Source organism: Bactrocera tryoni, unplaced genomic scaffold (genome assembly GCF_016617805.1).
Source record: "Bactrocera tryoni isolate S06 unplaced genomic scaffold, CSIRO_BtryS06_freeze2 scaffold_151, whole genome shotgun sequence".
Classification (NCBI taxonomy): domain Eukaryota; kingdom Metazoa; phylum Arthropoda; class Insecta; order Diptera; family Tephritidae; genus Bactrocera; species Bactrocera tryoni.
The window spans coordinates 9,143-26,557 of NW_024395869.1; the positions used below are offsets into that span (position 1 = coordinate 9,143).

The following is a 17,415-nucleotide window of genomic DNA, read 5'->3' on the forward strand; positions in this document are numbered from 1 at the left end:
CAAAATAATGTTATGGAAATGTTTTTCTGCTTTAGGAGTTGGATCGATATTCTGTCTGGAGCACACAGAATATCGAACCAACTCCTAAAGATTATTTTATTACGTTAATAAACGGAAGAAGTCGTTATACTATAGGCGGTGCATGAAATGATCGCAAGCTGGATAATGATCACAAACTTGCCTAAAAAGGGCTCCAGGACCAAAAAGTTTGATGACGAAGCTTGCCCAATCCACTTTCCTTGCAAGCGTAGAAACAGCTTACGCGGTTATAGCCGGAGGATGGAGTTATGTGTTGGAAGTTCGCGCAAGTGAGGAAAGTTCTCTGTTCGCCATTCACTTGGGAGTGGCCAGAAACGATTCTTTTACATATGGCTCAAGCAGCTCACGACTTCCGGTCTTTGACCAAATATCCTATGGGTAGCCAAGGAACATCCGCTTGAAGGCGAGAAAAATTGTGAAAGCGGAAAATCCCTTCTACAGGGTTATGCGCTGGTTTTGGGACCCGCCACGTAAAAAACGCCCCCATTGAACAGCCCAATCCTCTTACCTTATCTAAATCCTATAGTGCTCGATACTAGAAAAAAGTATGGTTTGCAACTAAAAACAGTCTGGTGAATTCCATCTCATCGGTGCTCTGCGGTCTTAAAAGAGCACAAAATCTTAATAAAATATTTACGCCCAAAGATGAAGTTGCAAAAATCCAGTCTTTCTTAGTTTTAAGCGTTTCATTTTTATTATTTTTTCCAAGCACAAAAAATTATATTTAATCTCTTTTGTTCATAGAAAATTTGCAAAACTATTTTTATTCCTCAAAAAAAAAAAAGTTATGAAAATTAAAAAAAAACATTACTTTCGTTCTGTATGGAATATTTGTAGACAACGGATCTGTGTAAAAATAAATTATTCAAACAAAGAAACGTGGAAGTAATTAATTTAAATTTTGTATCTTTTCAAAACACTAGGCATAAATCATTTATTTAAACCAAAGAACTAGAAAATATTTCATTTTAATTTTGTAGGCTTCTCAAGCGTGATAAATTTTGCGGAACAATTACATTTTATGTAAATAGGTACAGGAGTAAAGCGGAAATATGTTCTTTACTAGTTTTTGCTGAATATTTTTTTTATTAATTTTTCCAAATATGTATGTTTTCAAGTTATTTTCAGCGCTTGCTGATATAAAAATCAATTTCCTAACGATGAATGGGGACTAAAAATAATAATCTGATAAATGTATCTAACTACATTCGGTTGGCTGTTTTAATGCTCCGCAAAATTACAAATTTTGTTTCTTTTTTTTTATAAATTATTATTGAACCCGATATTCTGGCTTTAAGCACGTTCTTTAAATACACATACATGATCTACAGCGCTATCATGAGTTAACAAACACTTAAAAATAAAAAAAGAGCAATGTCAGCATTTGAATATTTTCATAAAAACTTATAGCTTTACTTATGCTTAGCAATTTCTTTTATTACAGTATTTTAATTTACGCTAGTCATCAGTTTAATTGCCTGGTTTGTTTACGCTAGTATAATTTTGTCTTCTCCACATTTGTATTTTCCTTGTTTCAAGTTTTTTTCTTTCTTTGTATGTTTTGTATATATTGACACGGAACAATTTCATAGAGATTTACATTGTTGTTGGGTATATTCCTGTTCTTGTTGATTTTCTATTTAATTATACAATTTAAAATAAAATTCTAGTGTTGTTGTTGCTGCTTTTTGCTAGCCTGCCGCGTCGTCTTGCGATGATGTGTGCCGCCGTTCTTGTCATGCGCCACCGCCGCACTCGCACCAGCCGCCGCTGTGGCGCTCATACTCATGCTGGTGGTGGGTGCACTTGTGCCTTGGCTGACGGTTTGTGGTGCATTTTTGCCAGCATTTGGGATGGTGAAGAGATTAATATGTAGGTGATTGCAAATCTCCAAACACACCTGAGTGAAAGACAAAAAAAAAAAAATAAATAATGACATTTAAACAATAAACAACAACAACAGACAATAAACAAGAGAAAACGTCAAATGACAGCTGTAAATTATATAAATTCGATATAAATAATACATTCGGAAATTAAAGCGTTGTCTTGGACAATATGGCAAAGTTTATATGGCCTGCTCGGTGTATAATAATAAATATAAATTATTTTTTGTTCGAATTACTTTGGAGCAGTAGCGTATGAGATCCTGCGTGCCCCAGAACAGTGAGAACCACAACAGCCAAATTTCCGGCACCACACAATTGAAGTATTGATTGAAGAAGAGCAAAGCCGGACCCAATTGTGACCAATCCAAATACTCCATCTCAGCCTTTGTCATGTGCGCAATCTAAGGAGAATAGAGTAAATATAAATAAAAACAAATGAAGTGAATATAAAAGTATGAATGTGTGTTGTGTGTACTCACCACCAGCTTGTTGGTCACCTTGGCGGCCACCATGCCAAAAGCCAAGATATACAACGATGCATGTTCGGTGAAAATATTTTGTGGCGATTTTTGAGCAATTATCAGTGCGGGTAGTATGACCATTGTTAACGGTATGCTGGGCGAGAGCACGCTGGTACCCTTGGAATGCGTGAGTTGAGTTGGGCGTGAGCGAGTTGTTTGGAAGAGAAGAAATTGCATATTAGACAATTGTCGCAAAGAAGCTGGATTTGAAAATATTATGCATTTGAAGAAGACACAATCACAAGAGACATGAAGAGGCGAAAAAAACGAAAGTAGTGTCATACATGTTGACAAACAGACATGTTGCTTTAATAAATTTTAATTTTTGTTTGGCAATTATTAATTATTTTATAATTTACTTAAAACGACAATACTTTCGTTCTTTTTTATTTTTTTTTTTAGCGCATTACGATTTATTTTATTATGGTTATATTTTTTTTTAGCTGAGTTAAGAAGACAGATATTATTATTGTTTATTAACTTTTACTTTGCAACTACTTTTTTGTTTAACTTTAACTATTAGACATTTGCGAGTTTTGAATTTTGCAACTTTTTATACTTTTAACATTTAAAAAAAAAAATTGCTTTAAGCATTGGTTTTGTGGAGCATGGTGAGTGGTGGTGGAGTGGTGAGGAGCAGACATGAGATAAAAGTTGTATTTAACAAAATTAGGTGGGGTTGGAGCAAAAATATATGGAAGTGATGCAAAAATAGACGGAAAATTGTGGAGTTGGAGAAAAAACTGCAGAGGAATGCGATAGTGTGCAACCAAGAGATGGATGAGAGAGTTTAATACACTTAAAAATACATAAATATGCACTAATTTATATACAAATGCTAAATACTTGCTAAAAACTAACATGATTTGTATGGCAAGTGCTAACTAAAAACATGTTTCTGAACTCATGACTTAAATGAGAAATTGTAATATGTGTAGATGAAGATTTTTGTAGCTGGAAAAACAAAATGCAGCAATTTAATTAATGTATAGTTATAAATTTGTAAATTAAATAAATTATACTAAAAATTCTTAATAATAATTATTTTTCCTTTTTAATAAAAGTTTGAAGTAAAAAAAGTTTTTAAGTATTATAAATATTTTAAAGAATTTTTTCTTTTCAAAAAAATTTTGGAATGCAGAAAATTAAAAAAAAAATTTAAATACTAGAAACAATTAAAAAAAAATTATTTTTAAACAAATATTGAAATGCCAAACAATGTAAAACACTAGGCATATGCATCTTGCATATTTTTTTCTTTTTCAAAAAATTTTTGAAGTTTAATAAATATAAATACAAGATTCAAATTTATTTAACATTTTTCTCCTAAATATTTTTATTTTACTTTTTAAAGTAATTTTGAAGTTTTTAAGTATAGAAAAATTTTAAAATACTATAAACATTCTAAAAAATTTTAAATAAATTTTCAAAAATAAAGTGGAAAATACTTAAAGACTTTTTCTTGTTAAAAATTTTGATATATTTAAAAAAAAATTTTAAATTCTTAAATTAAAAAAATTAAGAAATTAGAAATATTAAAAAAAATTTAAGATATTTTGAAATGTTAAAAGAAATTTTGAAGAAATTTTGATATATAAAAATTTTGAAATCTTGAAATATTAAAAAAACAAGATTCTGAAATATTAGAAATTTTAAGAAATTTTTAAATATTAAAAAAATATTAAAAAAATAAATATCAAAACAAAATATTTTAGGAAACTATTACACAAATTTTTAAATATTAAAAAAAATTAAGAAATTTTGAAATATTAAAAAAAATTAAGAAATTTTGAAATATTAAACACATTTAAGAAACTTTAAAATATTAAAAAGAAAATGTTAAGATATTTTGAAATATTAAAATATATCAATACAAAATTTAAAAATATTAAAACGCTTTCAAATAGAAATTTTAAATATTAAAAAAACAAGATTTTGAAATATTAGAAAATTTTAAGAAATTTTAAATATGAAAAATATAAAAAATATTAAAAAAATATATCAAAAACAAAAAATTTTAAGAAACTATTAAGGAAGTCTTGAAATATTAAAAAAAAATTAAGAAATTTTGAAATATTAAACAAATTTAAGAAACTTTAAAATATTAAAAAGAAAATGTTAAGACATTTTTAAATATTAAAATATATCAATACAAAATTTAAAAATATTAAAACGCTTTCAAATAGAAATTTTTAAATATTAAAAAAACAAGATTTTGAAATATTAGAAAATTTTAAGAAATTTTTAAATATTAAAAAATATAAAAAATATTAAAAAAATATATCAAAAACAAAAAATTTTAAGAAACTATTAAAGAAGTCTTGAAATATTAAAAAAAAACTAAGAAATTTTGAAATATTAAACAAATTTAAGAAACTTTAAAATATTAAAAAGAAAATGTTAAGACATTTTGAAATATTAAAATATATCAATACAAAATTTTAAAATATTAAAAAATTTAAGACGCTTTCAAATATTTGATCTTAAAAAATTTTAAAATATTAAAAAAATGAAGACATTTTTAAATATTAAAAAATGTTTTGAAAAAAAAAAGAATTAAGAAATTTTGTAGAGTAGACAACTATAAACATTCCAACAAATTGTAAATAAATCTTGAAACAAAAAATTGTAAAATACTAGGTACATCTTAAAGATTTTTTCTAGTTAAGAAATTTTGACATACATACATAGTACATATTACATTTTTTTTATTTTAAAATAATAGAAAAAATATTTAAGAAATGAAATAAAACACAAAAATTAAAAAGATTTAAATTATAAAAAAAATTTTAAGAAAATTTTAAGTTTACAAATATCTTTTAACTAGGCACATTTTAAGGATGTTTTTCTTTTAAAAGAATTTTTAAATTTTTGAAACATAAAAAAAAACATTAAAATAAAATTAAAATTAAATATTTGGAATATCTTAAGTTTATTTTTCTTTTTGAAGTAATTTTGAAGTTAAAAAAATTTGTAAAATACGAATTAAATTTTTACAAACAAATCTTTTTGTTAAGAAGTTTTGAAATTTTAAAGTATAAAAAATGTTTAATTAACATAAATATAACAAAAAAAAATATTTCTAAAATATTTTCAAAAAAGTAAAAAAATATTTTTGAGTATTTTTAAAATGTTAAATGTGTTCACATTTTCAATGAGATCTTATGTACTTCTAAGCAGCATTCTGCTGACAATATTTTTTTAATAAACTGTTACGCATATACTTTAACAACAAAATCTAAACAATATCATAAACATTTTTAGAAAAATACTAATTTTAATATTATACATATATTATGTTTAAAAGTCATGCAAAAAATATTTTTTTAAAAATGTTTACCAAAAATATTTTTACGAACAAAAATTTTTATTAAATTTATTTTCCATATAAAAAAAAACAAAAATTATTAACGGAAATCGATAAATAACTCATGATAAATAGTTAGGCAACGCACTTTCAATGAACTTATACATACATACATATGTACATACATACATACGTAAGTAATGAAATAACGAACTTCAGTCAATACGGCTATGAATTGAATTGCGAGAATTTCTAAGCTAACAACAAGACTGAACCAGCTCCGAATGGAACAAACAATGCGAAACTAAAACGAATTTATGTAATAATTAGACGGTTAACAGACGAGCATGAGTATGCGAGTACACCACGAAGATGCAGGTGTGGTGAGTTTACTTTAGAGAACACGATAAAACCACAACTAAAAATATATATGTATGTATGTATGTCGATAGAAAAAAATTACAACTAAGAGAAGCCAACACCTGAATGAATTAAAAAAAAAGTATTGAAAATGCTGATTAAAGAAAATAAATAATTAAAATATATATAAAAAACAATGCATTTTCCCATTTAGAAGAAAAAAATGTTTGGAAAGAGAATAATGCCCACTTTAAACGTTTAAAAATACTATATGTTTTTTTTCTTTAAGTAAACCAATTACCGACTTTCACAAAATTATGAAAAGTTATTTTTCGGACGAATTCCGAATTTTTTACTCCGAAAAGGAAAAGAATTTCAATCATTTCATACTGATTTAAAAACAAAAAATATTTGAAATTTGATCTTAATTTATTTTCGAAAGTTTTAGTCCGAAAAAATAAAATGCAGAACAATAAATTATCTATCTATAATGGGCTTTTAAATAACAATTTCTAACATTTACGCAAACTTTATTTTCGAAAATTTTACTCCGAAAATTTTTAAATTATAATTTATTTGAATACTAATTTAAAAATATTAAAATTGAAATGCATGTACTTTTACTCCTAAATTTTAATTCGGAATTTTTGGTCCGAAAAAATTTCATTCAAAATTTATTTAGTTTTCTGAATATTATTTTAATATTTTAATTTCGAAAATTTTATTCCAAAAAAATTTTAAATTGGAATTTATTTTGTTTTCTGAATATGCATTTAAAAATATTAAAATTTAAAAGTATGTTAGATTAACTACTATTTACTACTATTTCTTAATGGGGCGTGGCAAATGCTACCAATAGCTTAACATTTTATTCATAAATTAAAACTTTTAAATCGGAATTTTTACACCGGAAAAATTTAATTCAGAATTTATTTAGTTTTCTGAATATTTTTTCAAAACAATTTTGTTTCTTAGTGCGCTTTCAAGTAATAAATACTAATATTTACTCCTAATTTATTTTCGAAAAATTTACTCCGAAAAATTTGTAGTTTCAATTTATTCTGTTTTTAATTTTTAATTTATAATGTATTATAATTTAATTTAAATTATTTCACTCCGAAATTTTAATTCGGAATCCTAACTCCGAAAAAAATAATTCCGAATTTTTGTTAGTTTTCTGATTATTCCTTCAAAACTATTTTCTTTTTTAAAGGGGAATGGCAAATTCATATAATAACTCAAAATTTTAAACATAAATAAGAACTACTACGCAAAAAGAAAAAAAACTAAATAAAACTACAATAACATTTTTTTCTACAAAATCACGAGCAACAGTGAAAGAGAGTGTAATTGAAAAGCGTATTTACATCACGGCATATAGTAGAATATTTACAGAAATTGATGTTGGACATGTTTCGCTTTTACCAAAAAACAAAGCAACTATGTATACCACCTGAGAGTAGTGTTTAAGAAATAGACACGAGCACTGATAGTAAATGTAAATACGTAATTAAAAGTTTCACTTTCCCATATCATTATTGTAAATTTAAAGTTTTTTTGTATTATAATTGATTTTGTGACTACGCTTACAGCAACGGATGATCCATTTTTGCCGCATCCTTCCGTCATAATCACACGCGCATAACGACAAACAAATAAAATGTAAATGCCCAATATAAGATAAAGTGATAAAACACGCGCTTCGCAGCCAAGCAAGGGTAACTGTATCGAATGACGATTTGGTACGATACAAATTGGTTGTTGGTTGCGTTGGTGGTGGTAGTAGTAGTAGTAGTTTAGGTGGTTGTGGTGGTGGTTGGTGGTGTTGATGTTTTAACGAGTTGAATTGGATGGTTGGATGGTAATTGAAGGAAAAGGCATTTTTCAATAATAAAAGAAAGAATATATATTTTTAATTTTCATTTGTCCAAATAAATAATGGGAAAACTAACGGTTAAGTGTAGAGAAATTAGAAATTATAAAAAGGGCTAACGCTCGTAAGGTGTAGAACTGTATAACGGAATTTGAAGTTTCTTTGTGGAAAATGTGTATAAAAAATAAATTACATAACTTTTAATATTTATTGAAATACTATTGAATAAAAAATAAAAACATTTCACCAAAATATAAATAAAGGGAAATACCATAAGGCAAATAATGCTTAAAAATGCTTCAAGCATGTAAAAAATTATAATATTCTAAATATTAGTATTTAAAAGAATAAGTTAATAACATTAAAATAAATATTTAATACATATGCAACTATATAGTAAGAAATATTTAAATATTATGTATTTTTGCTTAATTCAATGTACTTATCTACAACAAAAAAAAATAATTTTAACTTTGCAAAGCATTTTTATGCAAAATATATCAACTGAAGCATTAAAATACTTAAAAAAAAAAGAAAAATAACGTTAACTTCGGCTGCAACGAAGTTTTAATACCCTTTACAGTTGCATTTCTTATAGCATAATAGGTATAAAAAGTTCTTAACTTGATTTTGATCGTTCAGTTTGTATGACAGCTATATGCTATAGTGGTCCGATTTTAAAATTTGTTGGAAGAAATTTTACTGTTATCTTGGACATTAATACATGCCAAATTTCGTAAAGAAATCTTGTCAAATAAAAAATTTTTCCATACAAGAACTAGATTTTGATCGTTCATTTTGTATGGCAGCTATGTGCTATAGTGGTCTGATTTGAAAAATTTATTCGGAGATTGTAGCATTGCTTTGAATAATAGCCCATGTTAACTTTCTTGAAATTTCCTTGTCAAATAAAAAAGTTGTCCATACAAGAACTAGATTTTGATTTTTCAGTTTGTATGGCAGCTATATGCTATAGTGGTCCGATTTGAACAATTTGTTCGGAGATTGTAGAGTTCCCTTTTTCAATAATCTATACCAAATTTCGTGAAAAGATCTTGTCAAATAAAAAAGTTGCCTATACAAGAACTAGATTTTGATTTTTCAGTTTGTAAGGCAGCTATATGCTATAGTGGTCCGATTTGAACAATTCCTTCGGTGATTATACTATTGCCTTAGAAAATAATCCATGCCAAATTTCGTAATGAAATCTTTTCAAATAAAAAATTTTTCCATACAAGAACTATATTTTGATCGCTCAGTTTGTATGACAGCTATATGCTATAGTTTTCCGAACTGAACAATTTCTTCGGTGATAATACCACAACCTTAGATAAAAATCCATACCAAATTTCGTAAAGATATCTCAGCAAATAAAAAAATTGTCCATACAAGAAATATATTTTGATCGTCCGAAATGAACAATTTCTTCGGTGATAATACCACAGCCTTAGATAAAAATCCATACCAAATTTCGTAAAGATATCTCAGCAAATAAAATAATTTTCCATACAAAAACTTGAACGACATAACCTTAAATATGCTATAATGAACAAAATTGGCAATTTTTTTCACGGTTCATGCGAAATTTTGTATAATTTTAAGCAACAAAAACTAATAAATAATAAAATTTCCAACGATACACTAGCTGATATTAGCATAAAAACTCTGTCTACAAAAAACTCAACTTTAGCTAGACTAGACTCTTTTCGAGTGCCTACTGTACTTAACTAACTTATGTTTGTATGACAATGTGTTTATGATGCCTTAAATGCAAAGCTCCATGATACACTACATAAAATATATATTTTTTTGATGGCTTTTAATACCGATGCGCGATGCAAGAATGCTTCCCGATGCGTTTTGGTGCAATGAAGCCGTAGGATTTTTGCGATAATTTGCTGGTAAATAGCAGAAATAACGCCAAAAGGTTGTAGAAATTGTGCTATAAAGGGTCTGAAGGTGGTCAACATGAGTGGGAAAGACACACACGTTACTTATAACTGTATATAAACTTATTTACATATTTATATAAGTATATTTATAATAAAAGTAATAGCATACACGTGTCGGCTCTATCCCGCCTCAGCTAACAATATTATACAATAAATAGTACAATAGAATGTGAATATGGTTTTGATGAAAAACTCAAGGGTGAAAATTGCACCAGATAAACACCGTTAACACCGTTAATGCTAAGTCAAACAAAACTCCTCACTAGATGTTTATGTAATTATATTTATATATAATTCTATATGTAAATATCACAAATCGGTTAGTGGAGACGAACAAGGCGTTATTAGGTATTATTAAATTAATGGTGCTCTTACAACAACAAAACGCCGTAAATAGACCGCTTGTTTACAGTGTCTTAATAGGTGTTAAAATTAGCGCATATTTTCTATTAAGTGCTGAATATGAACATAAATTCGCTTTTTAGTGCATTAGCCACTAGTAAAAAAAATATTTTTTTTTGTACAAGAAAGGGGCAAGGATTAGCTGGTTTTGTGTTTTAGGGGGTTTAAATTTTTTTGGTTTTTTTTTTAATTTTTGGATTTTTTTGTTTATGCTTACAGCAACGGAGGAACCATTTTTGCCACTGCCGCCTTCAACAAACATTTTCGAAAAGTTGATCATATTCGCGAGATAACCCAAAGTAATGCCGATTAAAATGATATAATTCCAACGACCGCCAATGAGTGGAATCTAAAGTGTGCGTGCGTGCGTTTGTGTGTGTTTGTGTGGACGACAATTTGTTTCGTGTTTCGAGTTTGTTATTGGTTTGTTTTATTTCGCAATTTATTTTGATTTTGATTTTTGACACACCGAAAAAGAAAATTGGAAAAAAGAGAAAAAGAAAGTCTGATAATTTTGAGTTTCATACAAAACGTTTGCTCTTAGTTTAATCACAGCGCCGGGGTCAAAGTGTGCTGCAACAGTGGCTACTAAATTGTATTTATTTTTTTTTTGTTCTCGTAGTAAGCTGTAAATATTAAAAAATTGTATAACAAAAAAGTGTTGATAATATAAAATGAAAGAGACGAACGAATGGCAGCATAAAAATGCCAAAAGAAGTACCAATGCAATAATAACAACGAAGAAAACACAATAAAATGGAGGTTAGTGTGTATGTGGGCGTTGAATGTTGCTATAAAATGCTGTTTTGAGCTGTGCTAACCTAAAACCTCTGCGCTAAAAATAATTATTATATAAATTTCAAAAGCTTTCTTAAAAAGTTCCAGGGAAACTCTTTTGAGTTGTTATTTCAGAAGTACCAGAAATGAGATCAGGTATACAATTTTTTAATTATACAAAAAAAAAAAAAGAAAAAAATTATAAAAAAAAAGAAAAAATGTTAAAAAAGGAAAAAAATTAAAAAAAAATTAAAAAAAATAAATAAAAAAATTTAGAAAGAAAAATATAAAAAAAATAAAAAAATTTAGAAAGAAAAAAATATAAAAATAAAAAAACGTAAAAAAAAAAGAAAAAAACAATTAAAAGATAAAATAAAATATTAAAAAACATATGTATGTATATAAAAAAAAAAATATTTAAATATAAAAATAAATATAAAAGAGAAAAAAATATATAAATAAAGGAAAAACGTAAAAAAATAAAAATAACTAAAAAAACATAAAAAATGAAATATTTAAAATATATAAAAAAAGTATTTAAATATAAAAATAAATATAAAAAAATATAAAACAAAGGAAAAACGTAAAAAAAAAAATAAATTTAAAAATATAAAATATTAAAAAATATATACAAAGTATTAAAAAAAATATATATAAAAAAACAAAAAGAAATAAATTAAAAAACTAAAAATAAAAAATAATTAAGAAAATAAAAAAACACAATGAATATTAAAAAACTATAAAAGAAATTTAATAATTAAAAAAGGCAGATAAACCAAAAAAAGGGTATTAAATTAAAAAAAAAAAAATTAAAATATAATATTAGAAACAAAAAATATAATTATAAGAAAACAAAATAAATAAAGTATAAAATTAAAAAGAAAAACAAAATTAAAATATTATATTAGAAACAAAAAAATTAAATTATAATAAAACTAAATATAAAAAAATAAAAAGAAAATTAAGAAAATATCAATTTAAAAAATGGAAAAACTAAAAAACTATAACAAAATAAAATTAATAATAAAAGAGTAAATAAAACCGATAAATTAAACGAAAAACACAAAAATTAAAATTAAAACTTAATATTAGAAACGAAACAACAAAATTAGGAAAAAATCAAAAAAGAATTTAAATTTAGAAAATATTAAATCTAATAAAAATTAAATAAAAATTATGAAAAATAAGAAAATAAACTATTACTAATTTTAGTTTATTACCTTTTTTTAACATTTTTATTTTATAAAAAAATTATTAAAAAAACTTAAAAAAATAAAATTGTTATTTAAAAAAAGTAAATGAAACCAAAAAATTAAATATAATATTAGAAACTAAATAATAAAATTATAAAAAAATTAATATAAAATATAAAAAATAAAAAGGAAAATTAAGAAGACTAAAATTAAAAAAAAGGAAATTAATAATTAAAAACAGTAGATAAAACCGAAAAAATTAAAAACAATACAAAATTAAATTAATAATAAGAAAAGTAAATAAAACGGGAAAAGGGTAAAAAAATACAAAAATTAAAATTAAAATTTAATATCAGAAACTAAACAACAAAATTAAGAAAAAATCAAAAAAGAGTTTAAATTTAAAAAAATAAATTTAATAAAAAATAAAATAAAAATGATGAAAAATAAAAACATAAGAAAATAAACTAAAAATAGTAAGGAAAATTAAAAAAAAAATTAATTTAAAAAAACTATAAAAAAATAAAATTGTTAATTTAAAAAACTAAATTTAACCAAAAAAATTAAAATATAATATTAGAAACTAAACAATAAAATTATATAAAAATAAAAAAATAAAGAAGAAAATTAAGAAAAAATTTAAAAAAGCAAATAAAACCGAAAATTTATTTTTTTTTCCAAAAATTCTGCTATAACAACCACAGGGGGAAAAATATGGTAAAATTAAACTAATTTTTCAGACACGCAAAAACGATAAAAACAACAATGGAGTTTTTTTTTTTAATAAATAAGTTATTGAAGTTTTTTATTAATTAAATAGAAACTGTCGCTGCTACAAGAACAAAAATAATTAAACTTGCTTTTTTATTTTTATTTTTAAATAAGAATTGTCGCTGCTACAACCACAACAAATATGATAAATTTTTGCACTTTTTAGGGTAAAAAATATTGTAAACTAATTTTTCTTTTAAATTTTTTTTTTAATTTTTTCCTTTTTTGATTTTTTTCAGCCTAGAAATAACAGTAAAATTATAATAAAAACTGAAGTTCTATTATATGATTTTTTATAATAAAAAAACTATATTTTAACGCTAAATCAAGTAAATTGTTTGATATACATATTCCATTTTCTGTTGTCTATTATTATTATTTTTTTTAACCAATACCTATAAAACACACCACAAAGGACACTAAACCCTGACACTAGCAACCTAATGGATGAAAAACAGTTATAAAGCGCACCACAACCAAGTGAAAAAAGATACGTCCATAAAGAAATACTTTAATAAGTGAAAAATATAAATAAAATACAACAGTAGAGGGAAAAACTAAATAACAGGTTAAATGTTAATAGAGAGCACTAAGTTTAGATACATACAATTATATAGTATATATTTAAAACAGGCAGTAAATAAGATCAATGAGCAGTGAGCACGTTCAGTCATTGATAAAAATTATTTTTTTTTAATAAACACTGAGAAAATTTTCTGCTACTGCTCAAGGATTTTAAATATTGCATGCTTCGCTTGTACATAAATATATATGTAAGCCAATGTAATACAATAACAATTAATGTTTAATGAAAGTAATTATTTAAATTGTATAGGAACATATTATAGTTTATATACTTTACTATTATATATATATATAAATAGTGTTTTATGTAATTAGAGTTGCCATCATAAGTTTGTCTAAATTATCGCATTCTCTCAGCTAAGTCTTTTTTTTAATAATTTAAGGGAAATTAAATACAAATGTTTAAGCAAACATTAACAGCTAGATTTAAGAAATAAATATTTCAAATAGTAGGGGAAAGTAGATATTGGAATAAATCGTTTGCATAAAAGGAATTAGTAGGTCTTGCCAAATTTTGAATAGCAAATGCTTAAGTATTTTTGTTATAAAAATATTTTAGTATTTCTGGAAAATATGTATTTTTTTATTTTTGTTTGTTTACATTTCTTTTGTTTGATTTTTGTTAAAAAAATTTTTTTTTTGTTTGATTTTTATTAAAAAAAATTTTTTTTGTTTGATTTTTGTTAAAAAAAAAAAAATTTTTGTTTGATTTTTGTTAAAAAAAAATTCTTTTGTGTTTTGTCAAAAAAAAATAATTAACAACAGCTCTGTTTTCTGGGATTGGTACTATTATTTTAGATTTTGCAATCAGAAAGTTGTCTTCCGCAAATAGTTACAGCGTGTTACAAAATTTAGGTTCAATACACCGCATTTAGTAATTATATGAAAAAAATAATGAAAGCTGCCAGCGCCTAAAACTAAATTCCTAAAAGATTTTAAGCCTACAGATCTAATAATTTGCTATGTGTTGAATACCTATTTTAAAATTGGTGACCCTGTAAGAAAAATTTAAATGCGATTAAAAATGGTGACCCTGTGGGACAAATTTGACTTCGAGTAAAATTGGTGACCCTGTAGGAAAAATTTAAATGCGACTAAAAATGGTGACCCTGTAGGACAAATTTGACTTCGATTGCAACTGGTGACCCTGTAGGAAAAATTTAACTTCGGCTCAAAAAGGCGACCCTATAGGAAATTACACTGGCAAGTTACGGAAGCATATTTTTTGGGGTCGAGAAATTAATTTCTGAAGCTCATTTGTATTTGAGGCGCACGTTAGGTGGCGCTGTGCGACAAATTTTACTTTACAGGGTCACCTGCTTTGAGTATATATCAAAAATAATAGATCAGTATGCTAGAAATTCTGTAGCCTGCTAATATAAACTTTCTTTTCAGCGAATGCGCAAAATTTTTTTGTATTGATTTATATGAACGTGTCATTTTAACCTATTTTCGAAACGTAATTACTATTTTTGAAGATAAGAAATGGAATTTGAAGCAAAATTACAGTAATTTGTGTATAAAAATTCCAATAGCTGTACAAAAATAATGTAAAATTTAGTATATAGTATACTATAGTAGCGAACAAAGCAACGGACAATTTGTTTTAAATACAATTTAAGTGTATTTTTAATTGAAACGAAATTTATATGAATTTATTCAAAAATAATTTAAATCAGAATGTAATTTTCTTGATAAAACTTTAAAAGGGCATAAGTTTCTTTTGCATTCCACAAATAAACTTGCAAAACTTGCTTAATGTAAGGGAAACAAATTTCGAAAAATGCATTTCGGGCATATGCATATTTAAAAATTTCATATTTAAGTTGATTTCAAACTAAATTGTTCAACTTTTTAAAGTCAAAGTGGCATTGAAAGCGTTCATGCTGAAATTTTTGAAATTGTATATGTTTTATCAAAGGCGAAATTTGGCAACGTTGCGCGCTTTTTAAATATGACTTCAAATTTTATATGAAAAATTTGGCAACGTTGTGATGATTTTGACCGCTTTTTAAATATGACTTCAAATTTTTGAATAGAAAAACATTACTATTTGAATTAAATTGTAAATCATATGCATTTTTATGTAAAAAAAATTCCGTTTAATTTTACATATTTGCTTGCAACGCTTAAGATTAGTGCGCCATTTGTACTTTTCTTATGCAACAACTTTTTTAGTTTTTATTTAATACGCCGTCTGTCTACTTTTCTTATGCAACAACTTTTTTTAATTTTTATATTGTTCAAGAAAATGTTTTTTTTTGTTTTTTTAATACAAACTTACTGCAACTGTGGAGCCATTCTTGCCAACACCGCCAGCCAAAATAACTGAGAATATAAACCATAATGACCAAATACCACATACTAAGGTCATTAGCGATAAGGTGGACCACAATTGAAAATTACCAAACATCTAAAGGGTATATATTTATAATAAATGTATATAAAGATAGCATTGAGGTAAGAGATTGATATTTTTTTGTTTGGTTTCTTAATGCAAAAATGATGGCTTTTTCCAAAAAAAAAAAATTACATAAATAATATAAATAATTTTGTAGAATTGTTAATTTTGTTGAAATTTTTTTAACCAACTGTATGTATGTTAGCCACATCACCTATGCATGTATTAAGATATGTATGTATATTCGGTGTTTAATTTACAATAATTTAGCTGCTAATATACACTTTATTTATGAAAAAAAATATTTTGTGTGTAAACATGTGAAAAATGTAACGGTTGTTTTGGGTTACTTAATATTATGCTAGTAAAAATTTTGTGGGCCAAACGGGTTAAAAACCACAATAACATAAATACATAAAATACACTGAAAAATAAAATTATATTGAATAGTGTACGAGTGAAATGTAAATAATATATGTATAATTGTAAAGAAACTTCAATTTGTGTATTAAATTAGCAGTTCCTAAAAATATGCAGAGGTTTAAATCAATATGTATATAATGAAAGTGCTGCGGTTAAAATGTGTTTAGTCTCCCAAACTAAAAAATCGGTTTTTACATAGTAATGGCATCTCCGAAATAGACTGCCAACTATTAGACTATTCACTTGAGGATTTTTTTATTACTTTGTTGAAAATTGCAATTCGTTATTTAGATATAATTATATTATATAAACAGGTATGTGTATACTTATGTATATAAAGTATAAGGTGAATTTTTTAAACGCCGAAGACATCAAAATTTTTACTCCGAATTTTTTTGAATGCTAATTTACATTTAAATAGATTAAAATCAGTTTTCCAAACTAAAAAATGACTTTTTACGTAGAAATAGATACTCCGAAAATTTCTCCGAATTTTCGAAAACATCTTCAAACCTCTAAAAATAACACTGGAATGGACTGCTAACTATTAGACTATTCAGTTTAAGATTTTTTTAATACTTTGACGAAAATTGGCATTTTGGGTATACATAATTATATTTCAAAAGGGAAATAAAACAAATATTTAAAAAAAATTTATAAATTTATATAACAGGTACTTAAAAAACAGGTAACTCAAAGTATAAAGTGATTTTTTAACCGCCGAAGAAATTAAAAATTTTACTTCGAAATTTGTTAATGCTAATGTACTACTAAGAAGATTAATATCCGTTTCCCAACCTAAAAAAGGGCTTTTTACATAGTAATAGCAACTCCGAAAACAACTTCGAAAATAACTCCGAAAAATACTGCAAACTATGAGACTAATCACTTGAAGGCTTTCTAATACTTTGTTGAAAATTGG

At 25.0% G+C, this 17,415-nt stretch overlaps 1 protein-coding gene across 7 annotated transcripts in view; it reads right to left on the minus strand.

Moving 5' to 3' along the window:
• Nucleotides 1-1,416: 1,416 nt before the first annotated feature.
• Nucleotides 1,417-17,415, minus strand: part of LOC120780098 (cholinephosphotransferase 1) — a 28,359-nt gene continuing 12,360 nt past the window's right edge. For 4 of the 7 annotated variants that reach the window (XM_040112374.1, XM_040112375.1, XM_040112376.1 and 1 more), the window contains exons 5-8: nt 7,707-7,838; nt 2,408-2,566; nt 2,165-2,329; nt 1,417-1,939 (exon numbers count right to left, since the gene is read on the minus strand). In XM_040112374.1, coding sequence (XP_039968308.1) covers nt 1,706-1,939; nt 2,165-2,329; nt 2,408-2,566; nt 7,707-7,838 — 690 coding nt within the window. In that variant the 3' untranslated portion in view covers nt 1,417-1,705. Of the gene's footprint in view, nt 1,940-2,164; nt 2,330-2,407; nt 2,567-7,706; nt 7,839-10,560; nt 10,693-15,953; nt 16,083-17,415 lie in introns of all 7 variants that reach the window. The other 3 variants (XM_040112381.1, XM_040112377.1, XM_040112380.1) reach the window with 3 other exon arrangements.